This window comes from Oryza glaberrima, chromosome 5 (genome assembly GCF_000147395.1).
Source record: "Oryza glaberrima chromosome 5, OglaRS2, whole genome shotgun sequence".
Classification (NCBI taxonomy): Eukaryota; Viridiplantae; Streptophyta; class Magnoliopsida; order Poales; family Poaceae; genus Oryza; species Oryza glaberrima.
The window spans coordinates 5,460,957-5,488,597 of NC_068330.1; the positions used below are offsets into that span (position 1 = coordinate 5,460,957).

The 27,641-nt window shown below is 39.0% G+C and overlaps 1 protein-coding gene and 1 pseudogene across 1 annotated transcript; one reads left to right on the forward strand and one right to left on the reverse strand.

The window, feature by feature from the left end:
* LOC127774602 (lachrymatory-factor synthase-like) lies at positions 1 to 4,285 on the forward strand. Its single transcript, XM_052300872.1, has 2 exons — positions 1 to 1,296; positions 4,091 to 4,285. Exon 1 carries the CDS (start codon positions 156 to 158, stop codon positions 828 to 830), a length of 675 nt encoding a protein of 224 aa, XP_052156832.1. The 5' UTR covers positions 1 to 155; the 3' UTR covers positions 831 to 1,296; positions 4,091 to 4,285.
* A 9,270-nt stretch (positions 4,286 to 13,555) lies between these two features.
* LOC127773422 (uncharacterized) lies at positions 13,556 to 14,528 on the reverse strand (annotated as a pseudogene).
* Positions 14,529 to 27,641: the final 13,113 nt, after the last annotated feature.

Genomic DNA, 27,641 nt, shown 5'->3' on the forward strand with positions numbered 1-27,641 from the left:
TTAACGTGATGGAATGGCATCCATAATATTCGTCCACCCTCTCCACTACTTCGTCTCCACCACCAGAGCATCGAATTTCACGCTCCAAGCAGTATACTTCACACTCTCGCTACCTCGCTAAGCTAAGCTAGCTCTCCTTCAACGCCACGTCGACAATGGCGGACCAGCCGCAGCAGCAGCAGCCGGAGCCGGAGCCGGAGATGGGGGCGCAGCCTCAGCAGCAGTGGGAGGGCGCGGTGGAGGCGCGGCTGCCGTCGACACCGGCCGCCGCGGCGTGGCCGCACCTCGCCGCCTTCTGCTCGCTGCACCGCTACAACCCCGGCATCGACGTCTGCGAGCGCGTCGCCGGCGACGACGGCGTCCCCGGCTGCGTCCGCTACGTCGCCTCCCGCCCGCCACCACCACCTCCGCGAGCTAAGGATGGTGGTGACGACGACGACGACGACCAGCAGCCGGCGGCCGCCGCCGCCGGGGTGGAGACGTGGGCGCGGGAGGAGCTTCTCGAGAGGGACGACGCCCGGCGCCGCCTCGTCTACGCCGTCGTCGGCAGCAACTTGGGGTTCGGCCGCTACGTCGCCACCATGACGCTCGTCGACGACGACGGCGAGGACGTGGATGTCAACGCTCCGGCGCCGGCGGCCGCCGCCGACGCAGGGTGCAAGCTCGTGTGGGCGTTCGAGTGCGAGCCCGTGAAGGGGTGGACAAGGGACGGCTTGCTCGCCTACCTCGACGCCGCCGGCAAGGGCATGGCCGAGCGGATCGAGGCCGCCGCCGCTGCCGCCGTCACCGACATTGCCGTAGAAGACGACGCCGCCGCCGCTCGCAGCTAGAAGAATAAATCAAGTAAACTTTTAATTACTTTTCCTGCTTAATTAGCCTCTTCTAATGATTTTTTTGGTTCATCTAGATATCAAGTCACATTTTATTACTCTTTAATTCATCGTGTAAAAGTCTAAAAGAACATATATTAGAAGGTAGTGTTCGTTTGCTAGTCAATGTGTACGTGGACGATGGTGAAATATTTTTCCATATGTGAGACTTTTTAGGTTGCTGACAATGTACATTTCGTAGTCCTTCGTTTGATTACGTTTGATCGATCGAGATCGTCCGTCCACACGATGATTGTATGGTTGCAAATATTTTGAAGGTTGAAATGGAATCGAATTATTCCCTCTTGTGATCGATGTGTGGCCAAACTGCGGTAGCTAGGCTGTGTGCATATGTTCCATCGGGTGAGAATCCAAAACTTGGGGAATCGTCGACAGATCAAATCGGATGCCATCATCTCGATTAAAGGTGAAAAGTACTGCACTATCTGTTTCCAAGCTTTTTCTTGAAACATTCTACATTTGATAGGGCCCTGCTTTAGTGTGTTTCCACTTCTAGTTGCTAAACTTAAATCCTATTTAAGTATATATGACAAATCTCATCTGGTTATTCAAAATGATATTTTTCACCCCTATATCTATAGTGTGTGTTGAGGAGGAAAAGAGGGGAGGTGTGGGGGGGGGGGGGGTGTTCTCCGAGACTACGGTTGAGTCCCGTAATCCACTTTACTATTGCATGGTACATATTCGTAGCACAGTTGTAAACTATATAAAGTCGGATTTGAGCAATCGGTAGGCCATAGATGGATATGCATGCATATTGCAAAAGGTCAAAATTGTTTGAATTTAGAAAAAAAATTACTGTTCAAGTTTAGGTAAATCTGTTTAGGTTTCAAATTGTTTTTTTCTTGCATTTCCAAAATTTGAACGCCTGTACTGAGCTTGGGACTATGTTTTAACTTCAGATATTATTTATGTTTATGCAATTGTTTGCGCACAGATGAATCGTGCACGCATGTGCTTTGAGAAATACTAGATCCATAACGTCTGATAGCTCAGGTTTGTCTGTGTGGCACGTTGGCACGATCGATCATGTGACGGGCCGTTGATCCCGGGCAGACACCATGTGTTGCAAAAATAAATATTGATCTCACATAAACTTATATGAATTCATTCATTGACTTATTTGTTCATAAGTCATTAAGTAATTAAGTTATTTTCTATTATAATTACATAGAACAAATACATAAAGATTAAGAGATATCACCGTAGGCGCACCCCGCATATATTTTTCCTTGTGATTACATAGAAAACGTATACGCTACACGCACCTGCGGCACACCACCTTCACATGCATACACCCAAATCAAATGCCCCCTGTAAAACATGATATGGACACACCAACGACAAATTAATCCATATTTTGACTTAAAAACCTATTGAAAACACACCGACGTATGTCTTAAAGGATGAAATCATACACTCACAACTCTACCACACCACGTAACCTGTACTTCCTGTACACCGTGCTGATGTATTTACAAACCTAAATGTACTACTACCTTCATATTTTAATTTATGACGCCGTTAACTTTTTATCCAACATTTGACCATTCGTCTTATTCAAAAAATTTATACAATTATCATTTAGTTTATTGTGACTCGATTCATCATCAAATGTTCTTTAAGCATGATATAAATACTTTCATATTTGCACAAATATTTTGAATAAAACGAATGGTCAAACGTTGGTCGAAAAGTCAACGACGTCATACATTAAAATACGGAGGGAGTACTTTGAACACATGTTTAGGAGACAGAGCCTATATAGATATGTGAACCTCACAAATTTCTAACTGATCAAAGCGCACACATAATTGTGTCTTAAAACAATATTGTAAGGGCCCCTTTGAATCATAGGAATGAAAAAACCGAGGAATAGGAAAAACATAGGATTCTGACAGGAATACAAGTGTAAAACAGAGGATTGTAAAACACAGGAAAAATATAGGAATGACCGTTTGATTGAGTCGTAGGAAAAACACAGGAATTTGAGGAGAGATAAAGACTCAAAAGATTTTTAACATGAGGTAGAACCTCATTCTAAATTTCCTCCAAAACTTGCATGGGAAGAGGCATTCCATAGGAATTTCATGGGATTACATAGGATTCATTCCTTTGATTCAAAGGGCTATATAGGAAAAATTCCTATAGAAATGAAATCCTTTAAAATTCCTATGAATTTCCTTTGAATAAAGGGGGCCTTAAAAGAGAATATGTCATTTGCGTGCGTTCGGATAAAGAAAAAACTTTGGTGTGGTCAAGGAATTGTTATTCCATAACTCGGCTTCTTAGTTTAAACCATCATGGCATTGTGGCCTGCGTTAAGAGGGACGTCCACAGATGTGTGCACGTGGTGTTCATGTATGAGGAACATATTTGTCTCCATTATAATAAGAAATCTCTACTATTATAAAAATTGAAGATATTTTTGCTGGTACTTTGGTACGTTATCCGTGTATGAGTCGGTTTTTAAGTTCGTTCGTTTTTAAAAATACAAATTCGTATTTGAGTCGGCTTTTAAGTTTATTCGCTTTTGAAAATATAAAAGGAATTGTATAGGAAATCTCTTAAAAAACTCGCATGCTAATTTGAAACGATCGGATTCCTAATGCAGCTCATGATTTTCTAACAAAATATATATCCAAGCAAGTTTAATAGAGAATTTCATCTTAAATAAACCATATAACAATAATAAGAGTATAACAGCCTTCACATGTTACAATACACGGACTTTTTTTTTCTAGTAAATAAAAGTCTGAAATGCCCTCTTGAATTCAAATGATTCCGCACCCTATCAGTGATTTCACATCTTTAAACTATTCACAAAACAACCCCCTTCAGTTGAGTACTGTTTCAAGGTGCATGGCTTATGGTTTGAATTGTATACATGGGGGCTAGTTTGACCGGCGATATGTGGCCGGTCAGACCGATTGAGTCCAAGTCTAAAGCAAATTTTGAATTCCAATTGGTCTTTCTATCTCCAATTGAATATAGATGAGTACCTGTAGGAGGCAATACCGTATATTTTAAGGGCCAAGGCCTGTTTAATTGGAGACACAATCACTTTCAACACAATTAACCAATTGAATCATTTTTTTTCAATATGCATATACCTTTTTGCCTAGTTCTTTTAATTTTATCCATCTATTTATACTGTAAATCATCCGTCTTCATTGCGAGAGTACAAAATTTCTTTGTAGGTTTGTCCCTTAAACTTTCCGTCCACCCACAAAACGGACGTGGCTTGCCTGCTCCCATCCGTGCTCCCGATGCATCGAACAGCTTTGTTTCTCCAGCAGTGGGTCCTGCAGCTTCTTCTCTGCCCTTCCAAATCAACGACGACGTTTTTCCAAAAGGAAAAGAAATATCTTCAACGAAAAGTGAAGTGTATGCTAGAACTACTCCTTAATGATCCATTCCATTCTTCTCCTACCAAAGAAATCAAAGGTAATGACCTCAGATATGAGGGCAACATATGCTTGGCATAGAAAATATCCTAATATGCTATTCTGCTGCACAGTGTTAATTACAGCGATAATCAAGGTCAGATTAACAATCTACACTTGATCCTCAATGTTGATGATATGATATATCGCTTCGCCAACAGGGGCGGAGCTAGAACGAAATAGAGGAGGGTGTCTCTTGCTTAATTATTTAAGCTGATACGGGTGCCAAGTTTGTATTTAGGGATGCTTGGCATAGAAAATATCCTAATATGCTATTTTGCTGCACAGTGTTAATTACAGCGATAATCAATGTCAGATTAACAATCTACACTTGATCCTCAGTGTTGATGATATGATATATCGCTTTGCCGGGAGCGGAGCTAGAACAAAATAGAGGAGGGTGCCTCTTGCTTAATTTACTCTACTTTAGATCAAGTTTAAGCTGATACGGGTGTCTAAGTTTGTATTTAGGGGGTGTACACATGATGAAAATCGGTATCGGTGAGTTATAGCTAAAAAATTTTCTTAACCGGGTTACTGGGCACCCTCATCCCATACTCTACCTCCGCCCCGGTTTGCCGAAGCAAATAAGAAATCTTGCCGCCGGCCGCTTGTCACCATTCTAACTCATGACAAACATGTCACACACCTCCGTAGTCGATCTATTCCAACCAATATCTTCGTTCAATTCCTCGCTGAATTGTCCGTGATCCCTTTGCTTCAGTTATTTTCATGGAAGAGGACCAAGGTATAAAAAGGTAAAGATCCAATGCAGGTCAGAAGAGTACGTAGGACTTAGGAGAAAGAACAGTCCCCATCGCGGAAGAATCAGGTCCGTCCGATGCGTCGGGAGAACGGATGGGAGCACAGCGGAGGAGCGGGCAAGTCGCGTTCGACTTGCGGACGGCTGAACGTGTGCAGAGCCTTCCTGCATATGCATGCGCACACAGGCGGCAGCGCGTGGAGCAGGGCTGCGCGACAGGCGGCTTGATTGCGCCGCACGATCTACTTAAGCCTCGTTTAGTAGGGGAAAATATTTAGTTTTGGTTGTCACGTCGGATATATCCGGATACACATTTAAAGTATTAAACATAGTCTAATAACAAAACAAATTACGGAACTGCTAGATGACTGTCGACAGTTTTCTTCTGTGAAAACTGTCAAATTTTTTGGCCGTCAATTCCGCTCTAAGATTTGTGCTGAGATATTTTGCTATCGGATCTAAACCCTCTTTTAACAAGCTAGTCCCATCATCATATGTTTATGGTAGATTTGTTCAAGTTACATCTAAGTTACATTCCAGTTACCTGCTAGTTACATTGTAGTTATACTATAATTATATTGTAATTACATTGTAATTATAGTGTAACTACACTATAACTACATTGTTATCTCTATATAAATTAGATATAAAGTTACATATATTATTTTAATACATATATATAAGTTATTATTATTATAGTATAGTTCTGGTGAAATTATACACTATAGTTAGATTGAAAGTTTTCACCTTAAAAACACTCGACAGTTTTTTAGGTAGTCCCAATTATGGATTCCGTCAGGAAACTGCGAGACTAATTTATTAAGCCTAATTAATTCGTTATTAGCAAATATTTACTGTAGCACCACATTATCAAATCATAGTACAATTAGGCTTAAAAGATTTGTCTCGCAATTTACATGTAATCGGTTTTTTCCCTATATTTAAAACATTCGATGTGACAGCGTGAAAATTTCTGTTTTGGGAACTAAGGGCTTGTTTAGTTCGTGAAAAGAAAATTTCTGGGTGTCGCATGCATAAGATATTTGACCGGATATCGGAAGGGATTTTTGGATACTGATGAAAAAACTAATTTCATAACTCGCCTGGAAACTGCGAGACGAATCTTTTGAGCCTAATTAATCCGTCATTAGCACATATGGGTTACTGTAGCAATTATGGCTAATCATGGACTAATTATGCTCAAAAGATTCATCTCGCGATTTCCCCCATAACTATGCAATTAGTTTTTTAATCTATATTTAATGCTCTATATATGTGTCCAAAAATTTGATGTGATGTTTTTGGGGAAAAAATTTGGGAACTAAACCATGCCTAAACAAGGCCTAAGACTGTGTGTTTAGTTCCCTTCAAACTTCCAAAAATTCCGTCACATTAAATGTTTGGACACATGTATGGAGCATTAAATGTGGACGAAAAAACCAATTACACAGTCTGCATGTAAATTGCTTGACAAATCTTCTGAGCCTAGTTACGCCATGATTTGACAATATGGTGCTACAGTACATATTTGCTAATGATGGATTAATTAGGCTTAATAAATTCATCTCGTAGTTCACAGGCAGAATCTGTAATTTGTTTTATTATTAGTCTATGTTTAACACTTTAAATGTGCATCCGTATACGTCAAAAAAATTTTTGGGGAGCAACTAAACACGGCCTAAGTTGCACTATGGCTGGTAGCCACGTGTGCACAACACGTACCGAGGAGGGCAGTTGGCGTCAGCGTCGTCCCAACGGGTAGTGACCACCAGTAGAGGTGGACAAAAGCTCGTGACTCGTTAGTTCGCTCGACTCGTGATAAGCTCGGCTTGGCTCGTTTTATTTTTCTAATGAGCCGAGTTAGCCTTTTAACTCGTTAAGCTGGCTCGTGAGTTGCTCGCGAGCCGAAATGAGCTTTGACATTTGACAACCCAGCAGGCAACAACAATCCCAAGCCACAAGGCCACGAGGCGACAAAGCCCAAACAAGGCCACGAGGCCCATCAGAGCATGCAAAGTACCAGTACTACTACTACTTACCACAAACCCTATATGCCTCTCTCGAGTCTCGATCTCTCGTCTTCACTCTGCCTATCTGCCGCCAGTCCGCCACCATCGCGCACAATCCATCTGCGCCAGCAGCGCCGCCGCTCATCGCCCAGCGCCGCCACATGGTGCACGCGCGCACCTCGCAGCCACGCCGCGCTGCCCCTTCCTTCTCGGTCCCTGGTGCTTGCGCCGTCGCCGCCTCTCTGCCGCTAGCGCCAGTTTGCGCTGAGGGCTGCAGCACCGTCAGTCGTCGCGGCGTCGCCCCAGCTGGCCGTCGCATGCGCTGTCACCTCGCCTCTGCAGATTGTTGCGTCGTCGGTCGTCGCACTCGAACTCGCTGCTGCGGGCTACCTGCCTGCCTCGCCGTCGACCGTCGTGCTTGTCCTCGCCGCTGCAGGCTGCTCGTCGGCACACGTTTCGTTGTCCTAGCTCTTCTAATCTCGATGTCTGATATCTTGCCCTCTCCAGCTCGCGAGCCAGAACGAGCTAGCTCGAGCTACTGACCGAGCCGAGCCGAGCTGCGTTTTCTGGTCGTTTATGTTAGGAAATGATATGCGAACAATCGATAAAAAACAATATATCAATTACATAAGACACGAGATTTAACGTAGAAAACCTTTCCAAAACAGGATAGAAAAAAACCACAGGCGCCAGCCAGAAAAATATCTTTACTATATCTGGGGTGAGTTTACATCGCTACACGGCAGCTTACAGGAGGTATATATATGGTGGAACCCTAAAAGGGATGACGATCCGTTTCGCGGGGGCTCCGCTGGCCTTTATTAAGTGCAAATAAATTTGGATCACAACTAAACAAACTCCACCTTGAGACAAATTCCTTCTTGTAGCATGAATCAATCCTTCATCCTGAACACAACAAAGACATAAAACACTTTTGGCGCCAAATAGCCTCTTGGGCTAAACGACTATACCAACTAAGCTTGAGCAAAGCTCAAACTTAGCAACAGGAACATGCTTTGTCATCATATCAGCAGGATTATCATGAGTACTTATCTTGCATACTTTTAGCTTACCTTGCGCGACTACATCACGAACATAATGGTACTTGATATAAATGTGCTTTGTCCTCTCATGAAACATCTGATCTTTGGTGAGGCATATAGCACTTTGACTGTTACAAAATAAGTTAATGCAAGAATCAACTCCACAAAGCTCAGCAAACAATCCTTTCAGCCAAACTGACTGTTTACATGCTTCAGCAATAGCCATATATTCTGCTTCAGTGGTAGATTGGGCAACAACAGGCTGCAATGTTGCCTTCCAACTCACAGCACAACTACCAATGGTAAACACATAACCTGTGAGTGACCACTATAAGAGGAACCCCCTTTAGCAATACATATATGTATTGCAAAAAGTGAAAATAAGCATTGCTAGGGTCTGTATCAACGCATTTAATATGCGTTGCCTATGCTGCTGTTGCTAGCACCAATAACAGCACATACACAATCGTTGGTAACATGTAAGAATAAACGTTGCTAGTTAGCAACAAAGTAAATAGTTTTCAGCCATACTTGTATGCGTTGGCAGTTTCGGTGATGAACAATTCTATATAATCCTTGCAATGGCTATAATCATGTTGCACCAACACTTATAAGTATTGCAATATAGGCAACTATTCATTCCAGCATGCCTTTGCACAATTATCTTGTTGGGTTAGAGGCCCATAAACTCAAATGATGTACACATGAGAAAAACCAAGTCATTCATAAAACTAATTGTAATTAAAGAGAATTTTTTGTATTACATGGAAAATCATCCTCATAAGTCATGACATTAAATTTTGTTCAGAACATCATGCACAAATGTAATCTAAACTATAGAAAAAAAAACATGCATCTGAAGTTGCCACTATCATCGCCACCATCTTCCACATTACAGTCATCATCATATTCACAAGGGATCTTTAGATGACAGTTGTCCACCTTGTAGTAACCATATTGCCCCAGATCATGATCCATTTATCTTGTCAACCTGTTGGGACATTGTTGCAATTAGCTTCTTTGCTCTTATTCACATCAAAATACTTTTTTTTTTAGTTTTGCTTTATGTCCCCTCCATCTCTCTCTAATTGTTTTTAATATGAATTCTTCCATCCGAGGAGCATAAAGGAATCTCATCTGCATACCAACAAAGAAACTCATCTAGGGATATGCACTGTATAATAATACAGGAAGTTAACAAAAGTGTAGATGTGGGAAGGGTTTACCTTTACTTGTTTAAGAATGTCCTTTTTAACTTTTAATTCATTTGTTTTTCTCTCTCTCTTTCCTATTAGAAATCTCCAGTCTATGTAGCTTAAGCTACACAAAGTACCATTCCTAGCTACCATTCCAAGAAATTTAGACAAAGTTCCAGCTTCATCTCCTACTGCCTGGTTGAGATCATTGCTCTGAACCACAATCCTAAGCCCTTTCGGAAGGTTCCAAATATCTTTCAGTTTTGTCTTCCCACGTGTTTCAATTGTTCCATTTTCATCTGTTCAATGTTAAATTGCAAAGATAAAAGTGATGCTCAACAGTCCAGGATAAGAAGAATAATTTCATTATTTCTTACCATCAAGATTTAGTATTTACCTCGAACATTAATTTCAACATCATCATCAGATTCTTCATTGCCTTCTCCAGCATTCATACTAGCATCGTCATTAGTATCTTCATTGGCTTCTCCAACATCGTCATCAGTATCTTCATTACCCTCTTGAACATCACTACATATTGTTTCTTGTTCAGATGGTGTGACAAGCTGTTTAGGGGCATTTTCTTCTGCAATGTGTTCCTCTGACAAATATTCCTCATGGCTTTGAACAATGCACCGCCTTCTACTCCTTGCCATATCTGCTGCACCAAAACAAAAATAGCATAAACCTATGTATTGCAGTCTGAGTACCACTTTTCTCTACTGCTCTAGAAGAATAATTTCAGAATTGGCTAAAACTTTAGGCATTTTACTCTACTGTTGTCCAAAAAAGTACCACTATGGTTTGTATTGATGAGAAAGGTGCTAGCCTACAGGTTATTAGATACCTCTGTTAGCTAATGAACAATTTTCAAATAGAGGTGTCAACACATTAAAAATTGAACAGTAAATTTACCAATTTCAATTTGGATTTATTTGCCAGTCACTAATTCCTTTGTCCATTTTAATTGGCCAACAATTTGAAACAAGTAATCGATAGAAAGAACAAAATTTAATTTGACACAAGGAGATAGAATGCATAGATGGACAGTGAACGATCAAAAGCAAAAGTGGTTTATTCGGCTAGATTGCAACATCCAGGACAGAGGAATATAAAAAGATCACACATTGGATTGCTTACTGGTCTGTTCTAGCCTAATAGGCTCTGTCACCTAGGATTCATCACTGCATCTGATCCAACAGAGAACATATATATCAAATTAGTAATGTAGTATAGTGCTGAAATGGAATTAGGCCCGAGTGTGATTTGGCAACACAGCTAAGCAGTGAAACGTGTAGGAACTAGGAAGGGAGGCGGAGATGCAGGAGCATGGCGGCAGGGCCGTGGGTTGTGCGGCGCGGTGTAGATGTAGGCGCTGGGGAGGCAAAACCGTACTAGCGCTGCAGCGCACGGCCACCGGGCACGAGGCGTCGCCGCGTGGCCCTCAGCGGCCGTGGGGGAGCTCGCCTGCTCAGGGTTGTTGGTCGGCGGGGAGGCGTAGGTGCAGAGGATGGCAGCCAACACAGATTGGGAGAGGAGTGGACACGCGGAGCGGCTGGCCAGCAAATCACCATAGTGCCTTACCTTCAGATTGGTGCCCGGCTTAGGCCTGAGGGGAGGAGCAGTGCAGAGAGAAAAAGAGAGGGGATAGAGTTTCGTTGGAGAAGAAAACCCACCCACGATCTCTTTGTTGGAGAATGGAGAGAGAGGGGATAGAGTTTTTCACGGGCAGTTAGATTTTCTTGGAGGGATAAAATGGAGGGAATAAATGGCGCGACAACGAAAGACGTGAGAAAAAAAATATTGAGACCGAAAAAAAATGGAGGGAGAGCAAAATAATTTAAGCTCATTTTTTTTTCGAAGGAAAGATTTGGAAAATAACGTGAGACTGAAAAAAAAAGAGGGAAAGAATGGAGCGAGAGCAAACGTTTTGTCGGAGATAAAAATAATGTTAAATTCAGACTGAGTAGTTTTAAGCTCAATTTTTTGGAGGGAATGATTTGGAATAAGACTGAAAAAAGAGGGAAAGAATGGAGGGAGAGCAAAATAATTTGTGCAAATACACAAAATGTTAAATTCACATCAAGTAAATTTAAGCTCGATTTTTTTCAGGGCAGATTTAACCTCCAGTTATCTAATCTAGTTCAGCTAATTTATTTTTGTTCGGATCAATAAGAACTAGTTATAAAACTTCATAAATGCACTAGTAAAAATTAATTTCTAGTAATACAAACCGCGTCATTGTCGACTCTGTCCTGAGAGACCGGATAAAATCCGGAAGTAACATATTGTTTTCTTAAAATAGTAGTGAGTTATTTTATCTTAGCACGACCAAAAAAATCCCGTGTTTTTTCATTGTCGACCCGGTCTAGACAGATTGGATGAAATCCATACGTAACATATTGTTGTCTTAATAAAAAAGTAGTTAGTTAATTTATCCTAGTACGACAAAAAAACCACTTGATTTTACATTGTTGACTCGGCCCAGAACATATTTTTGTCTTAAAATAGTAGTTATTCAATTTATCTTAGCACGACCGAAAAAACGTATTTTTTTTTTGTCAATCTGGTCTGGACAGACCGGATGAAATCAAGATGTAACAATTTTTTGTCCTAAAATAATCGTTATTTAATTTATCTTAGCACGACTGAAAAACCATGCGTTTTTTCGTCATCGACCCGGTCCGGACATACCACATGAAAAACATACGTAATATATTTTTGGTCTTAAAAATATAGTTATTTAAATTATGTTAGCACGACAAAACAATCACCTGTTTTTTCATTGTTGACCCGGTCCGGACAGACCGGACAAATTCCGAACCGAACGTAACATAATTTTTGTCTTAAAATTATAGTTATTTAAATTATGTTAGCACTACCAAACAATCACCTGTTTTTTCATTGTCGACCTGGTCCGGACAGACCGGATAAATTCCGTATGTAACCTATTTTTTGTGTTAAAATTATAGTTATTTAAATTATGTTAGCACTACCAAACAATCACCTGTTTTTTCATTGTCGACCCGGTCTGGACAGACCGAATAAATTCCGGACGTAACATAATTTTTGTCTTAAAATTATAGTTATTTAAATTATGCTAGCACTACCGAAAAAACACTTGTGGTCCGGACACCACGGATTAAATCCAGACGTAACATATTTTTTGTCTTAAAATAATAGTTATTTAAATTATGTTAGCACCACAAAAAAGCCACGTGTTATTTTGTTGTCGACCCGATTCGGATAGACCGCATGAAATTTGGACGTAACATATTTTTTTTCTTAATAGTTATTTAAATTATGTTAGGACGAGCGAAAAACCACATATTCTAAAAATATATTTTTGAATGGTTTATTTTAAAATTTAGAAATAAAAAAGTTCAAGAAATTTAAAAAAATCTGAGCCGACAGAATTTAAAAAGTTTTAGGAATCGCTACTAGAGAAGAAATGAAAAATCGTCACTAGAGAAGAAATGATAAAAATATGCATTTGCTAGTATTTGAACTGGAGTCCTCAATTCAGTAGAAGCAGCCAAGTACCACTATGCTATGTCCACTTCACATTGGAGAAGTCTGTTTTATTTATTTATTCACGTTAGGTGCCATTGACAATGTAAATAGTTTTCTCCAGGTATTTGTATAAGATGGAAATAGAATAACAGAACACAGATAGATGCAAAAATTATAGTCGGCCATTCCATTTTCTCATCATATAAACAATATGATATCTTATATATTGATAAATAAGATCTAACCACCAAATCTGTATATAATTAATGTAGAACATTATTACACAAAGCATATATGCAAATAAAAAAAATGCATCCATCTGGCTCAATCACTTGGACAATCCAAGGAAATCTGCGAACGACACAGTAAAGCTATTGTGGTGAAGAAGCCTCGATCCCAGTAAATCTCCATCCAAAATTACTACCATAAAAATAAAGAGCTCGCCAAGTGAGGATATCAACGATATAAGGAAATCAGTGATAATGGACAGATAGATAGAGAACAACCTTCATAACCTCACCTTTAATTAGTTACCATGTTATCGACAGTTGTTCCTTCTATATCTCTTCGGACCCATGTCTGACCATCATGTGCATTGTCAAATAGCTCCCCAAGATTACTGACATGATATGGTTCACATTCCACATCATTCCATTCTTCGCCCAGTTCAAATACATCTCTGGGTTTCATCTTCCTTACAATAGACCACCCTGGATTTAAATGGTCTTCAATGTAAAACACTTGGTCGACTTGATTTGCAAATACAAAGGGCTCATGCTCAATCTTTTCACCGGTATGAATTTTATTTGAGAAATTCACAAGTGTGCAGCCAAACTTATCTGTTTTCACTCCTTTTCCTTTAGTTACATCGACCCATTCACATTTAAACAACACAACTGAGAAATTTCCATAGTAGTCTAACTCAATTATATCAAGTATCCTTCCGTAATACATGATATCACCAAGGACAGGGTTGGTATCACTCGCGGACGTGTAGCTCGATGTTTTTGCAGTCACAACAACTCCACTATTTTGAGTCACCCTATCATAACGCTTTGATCTGAACCTGTACCCACGGGTATTGAATGCTCTATGTCGTTTTGCTACCTCAATTGGTCCACGTGCCAACCATCTAATATCCTCATCAATGCTATCGATACCTCTTTGATTCTCCAACTGCAAGATCTACACCACACCAAAAGATGCATTAGTTTTACTCATATTTGAAAAGAAAAATCTAAATTTTGATACTTACATGATCTCTGAACCAATTAGGAAATTGTTCATTTTGCATGTCCTCAATGTTTTTTGGAGTTAACCTTTTGCGCTTATTCCTTTTCAAATCAGCAGCATGTTCTCTGCAAAACAAATAAACATAAAAGGCTAAGCAAAACACTTTACGCCACATATAAAAGGCTATGTCAGGACAATACGTACTTTAGATATGGTACTATAGCATCACAGTTGTATAGCACATATCTATGGGCTTGCAATTTCTCTCTATCAGTTAAGGAGTACACTGATGGTTTTCCCAATGGTTTTCCTACTGGAGGAAACAAAGTGGATTCTTGCCTACTCATGGGAGTCTCAAACTGATCTGGTTTGTCATTATTCCTTGATGGTAGGTTATGTAGGGAAACCTTCCAAATATCGTGAACAAAATGCCATACACTCATCTGTCAAATATGATTCTGCAATTGAACCTTCTGGACGCGCTTTGTTGCGAACATACAACTTCAATTTACCCAAGTACCTGTAATATATATACAAGACACAAAATTAATAAGTTACGACTATATCATATGACATATGACAAATATTATAAATTGTATACTAATATATTTAATACAATACCTTTCAATAAAGTACATCCATCGATAGCAAATTGGCCCAGCAATCTTACATTCTGTAGCTAAATGGACGACCTAGTGAACCATAACCGTGAAGAATCCAGGAGGAAATATCATTTCCATTCTGCATAATGTGATTTTAATTGCTTCTTCCAAACGGTCAAGCTCATCAACATGAAGAACTTTTGAACATATTCCTCGAAAGTAAGCAGATAAGTCAAACAAGACGGATGTGACATCATCGGGAAGAATACCCCTCAAAGCAATTGGCATCAATTGTTGCATTAGAACATGGCAATCATGTGTCTTGAGCCCATGAATTTTTCCTTCGGCACAGTTTACACATCTGGATATATTTGCAGAATAGCCATCAGGAACTTTTATATCCCGAAGAACTTTACAGAACAATTGCTTCTCGCTTTTCGACATAGTAAAGCTAGCAGGTGGCAAGTAAAACTTGCTTGAAGTTCTTTGTTGTGGATGCAGCTCCTCTCTAATGTTCATTTCTTTGAGATCAAGACAAGCTTGGAGATTATCCTTTGACTTTCCTTCTAAATTTAGAAGTGTACCATAAATATTGTCGCACACATTTTTTTCTATGTGTATCACATCAAGATTATGCCGAAGAAGATTGCCATCCCACTAAGGTAATGTGAATAGACTACTTACTGCCTTATAAGTTTTTGACTTCTTAAAATCACCAATAGCATTTATTTCATCCAATACCGGACGCCTATAGTAAGTTATAGGCTCTGCACTAATTTCTGTGGTTCCATCAAAAGAATTTCTATCAAAACGAAATTCATGATTAGGTGGCAAAAATCGACGATGACCCATAAAACAAGATTTTTTCCCATGTGCCAAACGTTTGGACCACAAGGTAGGCATGCAAATTCTCCATGCACCATATGTGAAGCAAGCATTCCTAAAGCTGGCAAGTCATTTATAGTCCATAGTATAGCTGCCCTCAAATTAAAAGTTTCATCTCTAGATGCATCATATGTCGAAATGCCATTGAAAAATATGTCTCTTAAATCTTCTAGAAGTGGCTGGAGGAAAACATGAATGTTATCTCCAGGATTTTTGGGCCCAGGAATTATTAATGGCATTAGAAGATTAGGTTCCTTTATGCAGAGCCATGGTGAAGATTATAAATTACTAAAACAACTGACCAACAACTGTATGTAGAGCTCAACATACCATATGGGTTAAACCCATCTGTAGCTAACCCAAACCGTATATTACGAGAATCAGATGCAAATTGCTTGAACCTTTCATCAAAGTTCTTCCATGCCGGAGAATCAGCTGGATGTCAAAGCGCACCATCCTCTAAGCGCTCTTCATCATGCCAACGTGGGAGCGATGCTGTTTCTCTGCACATGAACAATCTTTTTAGCCTATCCTTTATTGGAAAATATCGTAAAACTTTGCTTGGCGTTGCTTTCTTTCTTTCTTTCTTCGTTAACTTGGTTGCTGGCTTTTTATCTTTCCATCTAGAAGCCTTACAAGTTGAACAAAAATCATCATTAACCTTATCTTTCCAAAACAGCCGACAGTTATTGGGACATGCATGAATTTGTTGATAATCTAGACCAAATTTTGAAACCACCTTCTTAGCCTCATAAAATTTTTTTGGCAATTCTTTTCCATTTGGAATTGCCATGTGAAGGATATCAAGTAGATCTCCAAATGATTTATCACTTCATTTGTTCATGGATTTCATATTGAACAAAAGCACTAGCAGAGATAAGTGTGATAGTTCACATCCATCCCATAAAGGCTTCTCTGAATCTTTCACCAACTTATAAAATACTTGAGCTTCTAAATTTGGCCCATCAGTGTGTGTACATGGTGAATCTACATGATCACTCATAGGCACGTCGTCATACACAGTCCTAAGTGCATCATTAATTAATTCGTGCATGTTAGCACGCATATTTTCATTGTGGGTCTGCGGTTGCTGATTCCTAGTTTGCTCCTCTGAAGACTCACCATGAAAATCCCATTGGTCATAACTCTGAAGCATTCCATTGCACACCCAATGATCATAAACATCATTTTTTGAAAGTAGCATAGTATGTACGCATGTTTCACATGGACAATAAATCTTTGTATCCTACGACTTATCTTTATATGCAAATTCAAGAATTCCATGTACTCCAGCTAAGTACTCATCAGAACCTCTAGGGTAGCGCAAAAGAATCTTGATGGTTTTTAAATCCATTTCGACCTGTATAAAAAAATGATATTTAAGATTCTTGTAGATAATAACAATGACAAGGAATTGTCTCTTATGATAATTTTTTGAAAGTAGCATAGTATGTAAGCCTCAGTCCATAAACTGTAAAAACAGGCTATATACTACCTGAAATTAAAGCAAAGAAAATGGATTCTCTCGGAGAAAGTGAACAATTAAGGGTTAAAATTTACCAAGAAAGAATATATATATATAGAGAGAGAGAGAGAGGTGCAGCACTTAAGAAAAACCCAGGATGGCTGTAGCTTGCAAGAAGATGAGATCAAGCAAATAAATGAGACATAAATGTTCTAATTTCAAAATAACTGTATGGAACCAAATACGAAGTATAATAACCATCAAACTTCATCCGCCAGCAGCAAGTATCTCGACATAATCAAATTTCATGCACTGCTATATAATGTATATACACACATATCCCATTCAACTTCAGTCCATCATTTTTATGAAGACATTTCTAATAATTTATCAAACAAATACACTAATGAAATGAGTGGAGCAGGCCGGGGATTGGGCTCAGACCTTAGTTCTGCAGCCTAGCCGTAGACCACCTTCACCCGCGTTCACCCCGTCAGCGGACGCGGAACAGATCGGGGCACTGCCAAGTGGTGAGACCTCCGGCGATCGACTGCGGGGTTGAAAGTCACGACGTTGACGGAGGATCAGCGCCGGGACTATTAAAGGATAGAGAGAATGTTTTTAGTACAAATGATTCAAGGTTAAACATGAGAAATGAACTATCAAAATTATATTATCATCCATAAATGTAAATTAGTCTCTTGAAAATTCAGAACTTAGTTAATTCCTTTAATTAGAAAAGAGGCAACATAAATGAAGGGGATCATCGCTTTGATCTAAATCCAGTGAAAATATTGTTAGCACAAATTTATTTAAAATCCTATAGGCATGGCAATGTAGAGAAACAGATTGGTAATTGTTTTGTAAACAAATCCAGCAGCATAACATATTGGTGTAATACTTTCCTACTATTGACTACTACCTCCGTCCCATTATAAGTGCAGCTATGGTTTTCGCGCCCAACTTTGACCGTCCGTCTTATTTAAAAAAGTTTTGAAAAAATTTAAAAACATAAGTCACGAGTAAAGTACTGTTCATGTTTTATCATCTCATAACAATAAAAATACTAATTATAAAAAAAATTTAAATAAGACGAACGATCAAAGTTGGGTGCGGAAACTTACGGTTGCACTTATAATGGGACGGAGGGAGTACAACTTTGCTTGATTAACAGGGTAGCAGAAAGTTTCTGCGGCATTCAATAGAATGCTGAATGTCCATGGTCTGCTCGTACATGGCATGAACTAGTCAGAATATCATGTTCAACTCAACAGCTAAATAAGTTTAATTGGTGTTTGCATCATTGATAATGCCATATCATCGAACAGGTTCAATGCACCAAAAATCTTTTAGCACTATGACAGAAGATCAGGCCCATCATGTAGCTATCCCATGGATAATGTGCTATACGTAGGAGTTCGAGAGAAGCAGTTGAGCCTCCAATTCCAAATACCGTCTTCGGAGGCTGGGGTTGGCAGTCGGCAACCCGACGAAGGAGGCGGCGGCCGGCGTCGCTGTGCCCAGCGGCGGAGGGCGACGGCGGCGCGGCGCAGCGCAGCGGAGGGGGATGGCGGAGCGGCGCTGTGGCGGAGGGGGACGGCGCGGCGGCGGAGGGTGGCGGTGCTGCGCGGCGTGGCGGCGGAGGCCGGCGCCGGCGGTGCGCTACGACGCGAGGAAGAGGCGGAGCAGAGTTGGGGTCGAGGAGGCGGCGCTGGGTTGAGCCCACTAGGCTGTATTTCGTTCACGTATATCGTTCTGTTGGTTCTCATTAATTAAATTACTAAATATAGTATAGTAGTTATGCCTACATATAAACACAAAGCATAACATTACCAGGTGGTTAGGTGACTGGACGGAGAGCACTTTTTCACGAATGTTGCGTCTCTGTTTCGATTAACACAGGCCGATTCGTTTTTTTTTTAAAAAAATAAACTCGCTTGATTTTTTTTAAAAAAAAAACAGCTCGCCCAGTACACAATGTAAAAAAACAGCTCGCTCAATTATTATTATTTTTAAAGAAAGCTTGCTTTAGTCCAAAAGTTTTTACATGGCAAAAAACCAACTCACTTGATGATTTCTTTAAAAAAAACAGCTCGCTAGATGTCCGAAATGTAAAAAAAAAAATCTCTTTCAATTATTTTATAAAAATAAACAATAAGTTTGCTTAGTCCAAAAGTTTTTATAGGGCATTGAGACCATTGCAACGCATGTTATCTATTGCAAAGTGGACTGAGGCGTTGCAAGATACTCAATCTCTGCAACACATGTTCTACAACACATATTATCTATTGCAAATTAGGCTCACCCACTAATAAGCGTTGTTAAGCTCGCATTTTGGCAACGCATGCTTAATGTGTTGCCAAGCATGTATTGCTAGAGGGGGGTTCCTGTTGTAGTGGACCTTCTCTTATCCAAATCTGTAGCAAAATCTGAATCCATATATCCAACAAGCCCCTTATCAGTCCTGCCAAACTTCAAGCAAGCATCAGCTATGCCTCTGAGATACCTGAAAATCCACTGAACAGCTTTCCAATGTTCTTTACCAGGATTAGCCATGTATCTACTAATCAAACACATAGCATGAGATAAATTTGGACGGGAGCAAACCATGGCATACATCAAAGAACCAACAACACTAGAATATGGAACTCTAGACATGTATTCTACATCGGCGACGGGCCTCCGCACCACTACAGCAGAAGCTGGCTTTTATTAAGTGCAAATAAATTTAGATCACAATTCAACAGTTTAGATAACGAGCCATCTAAACGACTAAACGAGCTTGAGCGAGTCGAGCCGAGCCGAGCTGGCTCGGCATCCACCCCTAACCACCAGCGAACCAAAGTACCCAACAGCCGAGTCCAGCGCAAGGCAGCTCCGGATTCATCCTGGTGTTTGCCACAAGCAGGTTGTCGTGCTCGGAGGGTTTAACAAATTGTATGGCGGTGGGGTTACACCGTCGCCCATCAGTTTGGCTCACTACCGCATAAACTCTAATCGGTTTCCTAGTCAGATCCAATTTAGCGGTACCAATGCCTAATAGCATAGGTACTGGTCCTGAGTATATATGGGTGCTGGTTTTTAAATTAAACCGGTACATATAGGTTTGTCCCGTAGTGGCCGAATGAACTATAGATGCCTCTTTTTTGTTAATAACCAGAACCTTAAGTATTGGTGCCGGTTTTGTCTCTAACCCGCACTTAATAATTGATAATAGGTGCCAGTTTTGCTTTAAACCTGTATCTTTAGGCTGGTACCTATTTAGGATTCTGTAGTAGCGGTGGTTACCGCGATAACTGCGCCGTTATCGCGAGATATACCATGGTTTTAAAGACTGAAAAGGTTACCGCACGTGATAACCGTGATAACCACATGGTCTTATAAAACTTGGTTTCTGCGATCTTGTAAAATATAACCATGACAAACAATAGATCAATCCGGAGTTTCAACCTAATCGACCTAGAGGCCAACATCGCGAATGGGCTAGAATTGAAGTTTTCAACCGCACCAGCCTTTCCTAACCCAATCACAATGAATTTATGGGCATGTAATTTATACCCTTTTCATATAATATCATTGTTTTCCCTTTTTCTAAAAAAAAGCTCATACTACTATGCTTATATACTTATCTCTATAAATGTTCACACATGTATCATACATTATAATTACCTCTGAAGATTAGACCAGTATATTTTGAGATTAATGAAGTCACCACAGATATGCCGCTATCGATGGATACATGGTTTACTACTAAAAGAATAATTAACTACAAATACGAGCACTCGTGCTAAGTCTTAGGACCTGCAATCAGGTGAGTAAGCACCATAATAAGTAACCTAATCAGTTGAGTTATGATCACTATGTTTACCATTGTTTTTTTTCTAATTACACATTTAATATTAACATAAAAATATTCTTAGTGATATTTTTGTGCATATTTTAAATTTTTATCTATTTAACAAGTGAGGAAGTATGAAAAGAAAGTGATAAATGTTGGCAAATAAGAAATAATACAAAATGATGTAGTAATTGAGACTCAAACGATCATGTTTCGAATCGTGGTCAAAAGGGAAAGTTAAACTAAAATGGAGAATACGCTTTGGTGCGTTGTCAACAGATTTTTCATGATGGATTTATTAAACCGAGTTTATATATGACATTATTTGAGGGCACAAAAGAATTATTTTTAGAAAATCGGTAAATTGATTTTAAAAATTTTTATGTGAAATACCAATGAACACTTTTCTTTAATAAAAATGTACATGAATACGATGATAATCAGTAAGCTACTGGGGTCTGCGGTTTCTATACACTAGGTGATTCCTCATGCTTTGCTGCAGAAATTACTAAGTAATATTCAATATATATTTTCGACAATCGAGCTAGGGTAAAAACAAAAAAAAATAATGAAATGTGTGGGTTTATCAATACTTACTATAAAACAAACAAATAATGCACACGCTTTAATGTGGAACATATTATAAAAATAATCGATAGATTTGTTAAAATATTATACAAATGATATGAGAGGTGATGATTAGATATACTTGCATGTTGATTTATAGAATTAAATAAATTGTAGACGATGTTGTATGTATGCATGAGGTTAAATATATAACTATTGCTAGTGGGTGATGATGTGACTTTTGGACATCAAGATGGCATCATCAGTATGCATAGGCGGCGATCACGGGTTATGGATGGTGTGGATCTCTAATTGCTCGCTGCTTTGCGATTTAATTAAAAGGTGAAACGGATTAGTGAATCACTTGTGCCGTCACATACACAAAAATCGCCTTTTAATTTCCGTCCTAGGAATAGCATGGTCCCCAGCTAGCTAAAACTCAACGTCCACCCTCTTTTGCTCCTATGCACGGGTTATTTGCGTGCTACTTCCGGCGGCGCACGGCGCATATGTGTAGCCTTTTTCCGATTAGAGAAGATACACACACTTCAGCTTTCTTCCGATTTCCGAATGCAGGAATGGAAAACAGTTAATATATACCCAGTGAAAAGAAAGAAATTTTATAGAAATGTGCATGCAAAATGGATAATTGTAAAATACATGAAAAAAATATATGAATAGGTGCCCACCCCCCCCCCCCCCCCCCCCAAAAAAAAGATAATATAGCTTCGCCACTGTGAATAACAATTTGGATAGACTGAAAGAAATTAAAATATATAAATTTAGATTTGAGAGATAGACATAGAAACATATTCAAGATGTTAGAACTCATGTTGACTTTTCTTAAAATCTTTATGAAATGAGGCATTCCGAATAAATTTCATCGGATTTTGAAAGCCCAATCTTTTCTTCCAAAGAACCAAATAGAAAAGAAAAAAAATCTATGTATGTAGGATTTTAATAGTATATAATTCCTCCATCCAAAGGAGCCCCTACATGTTTATCAGAATCACGCATACTCATGAAATGGAGACCAGTAATATCTGTGAGCTCACTCTAAGTTTAATTTTTACTGCTTAATTAAACTCCTAAAGTGCACCCACACGTGTGTAAGGCGCCAATCAATCGAGACTTAAATTCTGTTATGTCAAGTCATTCACCCCCTAACTTGAACACCATGCATGTCAAACTAAAAGTGATTTCCCTATCGCACACGTGATTGCCGTTGTGTGGTTATCTAGCTACTCTCTCGGGACTTATGTCATTTTAGATAAGGGTGAAGTCAAACTTTAGAATATTTGATTATGAATCATTTTTAAAATATTTTTCTTTTAAATATGATGACTATATGTATAGATTAGTCATAAAAAGTACTTTAATAAAATCATATATTTGTTAACACTTTTATTTTATATATATTATAATGAAAAATAATGGTCAAAGTTATCTTTTTGAGACCGTGCTCTTATCCAAAACGACAAGTATTATCAATTCGGAGGAAGTAATTTCTTCATAATCAATTAATTTGGTGCCTATAGTTGTTCTATTGCTTGAGAACCATAAAAGTTCCTACCAATTTCAACGGTTTTGATAGTTGGGAGATATTTTCTGAAAGGTGTTGAAATTTACATTGTAAGCCCAATAAAGTGAGTGACCAAAAGGTCCAAAAAGGACAGCACCTTTTAAGTAATTTAATATGTTAGTTTGATGAAAGAAAATCACAACACCAGCCTTTTAAGTCTCACATTTCACAGCTAGCTGAAGTACCGATGAAAGTTCTTGTAAGGACTAAGTAAGGAAAAAAATTAGCAACAAATATAGAACTTCAGTTAAGTATGCATATTCAGAATTTGATTCTGCATATTTTGCATTTTAGTTTGGTCGTCTCCTGGGTTCAGAAAACCATCCGCTGATTGGAAACCGCGCTCTCATTTGATTTTGTCAGCTTTCACATAAGAGTATTGACAAATATTGAAACCCTTAGAAAAATATTGAAAATCATAATTTTTATTAAAAAAAGTAAAATTCAGCTTGATTTTCTTTCAAATTTAACCGGTTTCAGAACATATCGACCGGCTCCCTCGTCCTAACCAATTACAATATATCGTACTCTATTTAATATCTCCACCTTCATCTCAACCTATCACAATTAAACTATTGCTTATTCGATTCTATTTATTTTTTCTAATCTCCACAAAAACGTCAAAATTAAATGCCATATTTTGGATGGAAACATAAAAGAACTCCCATTTCACATCACTCACTAACTAAAAGTGCATGATAGTAATTAAAGTCCAGTCCTTTCCTCGAACGGTATATTAATTTGTTCATTGGAACTTTTCAAGATGACAGGATGCATATGTAAATTAAGCTGCAATAATCCATGCATTGACAGCTAAATCTACGTATCTCTAATCAATAAACCGATAACACTCTCCAAGCTCTCGGGAGCTTAATTAACAGTTGACCTCACACACTCATCATCATAATGCTAATGCATGCTCACCTCACACACACACTCTCTCTCTCTCTAGATAACTAGCAAGAGTCACGCGCTACGCTGCGTGCGTAGGAAAGAATGTTTGAAGCTGTGATATCATAATCAAAACAACGTGTATATAGTTGCAACTTTTAAGCATGATATATCCAAACATTATCTAAAAAAGCATTATGTCAGAAGCATACTTACATATGAATACACATTACAACTATATATCACCAAGATTTAAATACGAATATAATCTGTTTTCTCAGATAATTGTTTGTACAAACATGCCCATTTACAGAAAAATAACAATCACAGAGGACAATGGTACTTACATAATGTGGGGGTATAGATTAGAGAAGAAACAGTGTGACAAAAGGAAATTATTAGGTGATCAGAGAATTTTAACTTTTTTGTCATAGAGATCTTCATCATTAACTAATTGAATCTTTCACATATATATATAGCACTTCACCGCAAAGAAAATTTTAGTGCTTAGTTATGTAAAAACAACAACGCATCACATTACGTACTTGCAACAGTTTAGTACAGGAAGTGATACCTCCTTTGCGTAGTGCCACTGAATACTAAGGTAGCCCCTACATAATCATGTCTAAGGGCATGCTTGGATGTCATCCATATATTGCTACGTGATGAGTATATATGGCAGGTAGAACAAAACACTCATCAAAGAAACCATGTTGAAATATCTGTCTTCCTAGAAGGGGGCAAACAGAACATTTAATCAATTAAATAAAAAAAGATTAATGAAATCATATCTTGAAGTCAACTCTATAAGAATATTTTCAAAACAAATAATCCATCTTGAAGGATGGGTCATTAGAAAATTCCAACACCATACAGAGCTGGAAAAAACAAAAGCAGGAATAATGCTTGTATAGAAATAACATCCCACTGCGTCCTTATTAGAACATATGGCATGTCTCATCTAAAATTGTTTGAAGTGCATATAGCTTTATCACACCAATAAATTAAAATAAAAATTTATGATCAAAGAAGAAAAGAGTACCACACAGCTAGAGATATGGAGGCTTGGACCTTTGGGGTGGCACATATGTATTGTCATTCCGTATGGACTAACAAATCAAGCGAGGATGGTACTATGTAGGTTAGAACTTAGAAGTACCTGTGGCTTTAATCCTTTCGGGTAAATAGTAGAGTGTCGTTGAAACACCCTGCAAACAACGCTAATCTATGGAATTAATGTTCCATTAAATATTCAATATTAGTAGCTTAGAAATGGTTATAGTGGAAGAAAAGGTGTTAGCTTGTTACAATAGAGCCTGAACTGATTTAAAAATGTAGTTACTGTGGTTTAGTAAATTTCTTACCAATATTGAAATCTTCAACGAAGAGAGATTTTTTCTGCTAGATGTGCAACATACTTTGTGATTACTGTCTTGACTTATAGACCCAACATCAGCCGACTTTAGTAATTAAGATATGACTCGTAGAATAATGGAGTCTCCAGATATGAGGATAAAAGACTTGCGCCATGAAATCATATCATTACCTTAGTATTGGCACAATCATCAGTCTATACTGAGTCCTAAAGACCTTTTGGTTTGTGTCTTAGAAAAAGAACTGCATGATCCAAATTTAGGGGTCATATGCCAAGTTGCCAGGTCTACAGATAATTTTTTATGACGTATGCATCACTATTACCAATATAATATTGTCTACAAAGGATATCATCAATGCATGTTTATTTCTACTGTGTGTAAAAATATCGAGCTCAACAAATTCAAAAATAAAATATGATTTGTTGCATTGGGAAGGAAATTGAGGCAAAACCTACTCATAGTATAAACATTATATGCTATCATGAAACAAAAACTAAAAATATGTGATAAGAAATCTGAAGGCCACATATATCACCAAGAGAAGACAATAAGAAAACATTCATACCTCCAAACAGAAGCACAGAAAGGTGGCTGCAGGAAAGTTCCATTGCTGCAAGAAAACTCGCTGACATATTCACCAAATATTACTCCATGGTAAACAATGAAGGAATATTGACATTACTACACAATTCACTCATTAGCATCTACTCCTACAGGAAAAGGGCAGCGGAGCCAAGAACATCAAAACTTGTACTCTCCAATAACTTTGTATGTTATGAAGTGCATATCTTGGGAAAGTAAACCATAACTGCCATGTAGTACCATGCCATATACTCATATCTACAATCTTGAATCAGTGTAACTGAGAATAACAAAAAATCAGAATTTTTTCGAAGCATGTGTTCTTGTAGACCAAATTTGTTAGGATTCCAGAAAAAATTGGCATGTACATGAACCGATGTACATCAGGATTTCATTATGAAGCTAAGGACCATGTAAGAATCTTTAACCTGTACATCCCTGACAATATTCTGTCATTATTAGTGAGAAGTTATCTACGCTGAAGTTAACTGACATAAAAGAAATATATAGGACATTATAATTAACAAAGTTGCAGGAACAAATGTATTTTGAGAATGAACTTAGATTTGCTTCTAATAATTTTACTGGCGACACCCGAATTATTTATTCCTCTTCTTACAACCAAGACACACAGGAGTCTATTAGCCAAACATAAATTGAATGGGAGGAAATTAGGCTGCCTACTTGGTCGCTGATGGCGCTTTGGATGATGATGACGAAGGAGCAGTAAACCAGCGCAGCACAGGCCCTCATGCTGGTAATGAATCAACGTTGGCAACCTTTTTTTTTAATCGAATGCATGCAACTTGCGGCGGCAGCAAGGCCCAAATCCATGCCGAGGCAAGGGCTGGGATGCAGGACAAACACCATCAGGTCATATCGATTCCACCATGACTCGCTGACTCTGAACGATGGGAAAGAAGAGGTGCAGAGGAGGAAGGAAGGAAGCACAACGTGGAGGGGAGGGGGAGCAGCGGAAGCGGTGCACCAGGAGGGGAGGAGGGACGGCGGAGCAGGCGCACCGGGAGGGACAGAGGTAGCGCAACAGGACGGCGCATCCGGCGCCAGGTCGCGCGAGGGGAAGGGAGGAGCGACGATAGCTAGGGTTTATGTGGGAGCATCGGTTGAGGAGATCTGAGCCGTTCATTTCTGTCTCCCCGATCCTATGGTGATGAAACAGCCGCCACGCTGGGACACGTGTACAGTTGGATCCCTGCCTCACCGAGATCGGATGGCACACGCGAATTTGGGTGTACGTGTTATTTCACAAAATATGACGGGTTTTGTTTGAAAAAACAGCTGACGTGGCGTGCCTAATTTCTCACCGATCCTATGACGTTTAAGTAAACAAATATATGTACTGTCCCGAATGCAGTGTAGGAGGTTTAAGTTGGAGTTCACATCATGCAATGATTTTGCACGAAAAGATCATCATTGATCGATCCTGATTGAACAGGACATGTAACGGTCTAACCGTCACAAGATCGAGCAACACCTAATTAAATTCATGGATATATGTCTGAATGCCTCTCGAGTAATTAAGTGCGTTTCGATCTCACACTCTCTCTAACTGTCACTCACACACACGTTTGTCTTTCAGAGAACAAGTTGCAACAAGCCCTAATCTGCACTTAAATCTGTCATTTTCGTTCGGTTGCAGAGCGACATCCAAGTTGCAGTACTTACCATGGACCTTTAGATATGCCTATAAATTGGATCAGTACTTGATGCAGTAGGCATATGTAGTGGTAGCTGCTTTG

Bases quoted from the DNA above. Each gene is read 5' to 3' on its own strand.
- LOC127774602 (XM_052300872.1), top strand. From the start codon at position 156: ATGGCGGACCAGCCGCAGCAGCAGCAGCCGGAGCCGGAGCCGGAGATG.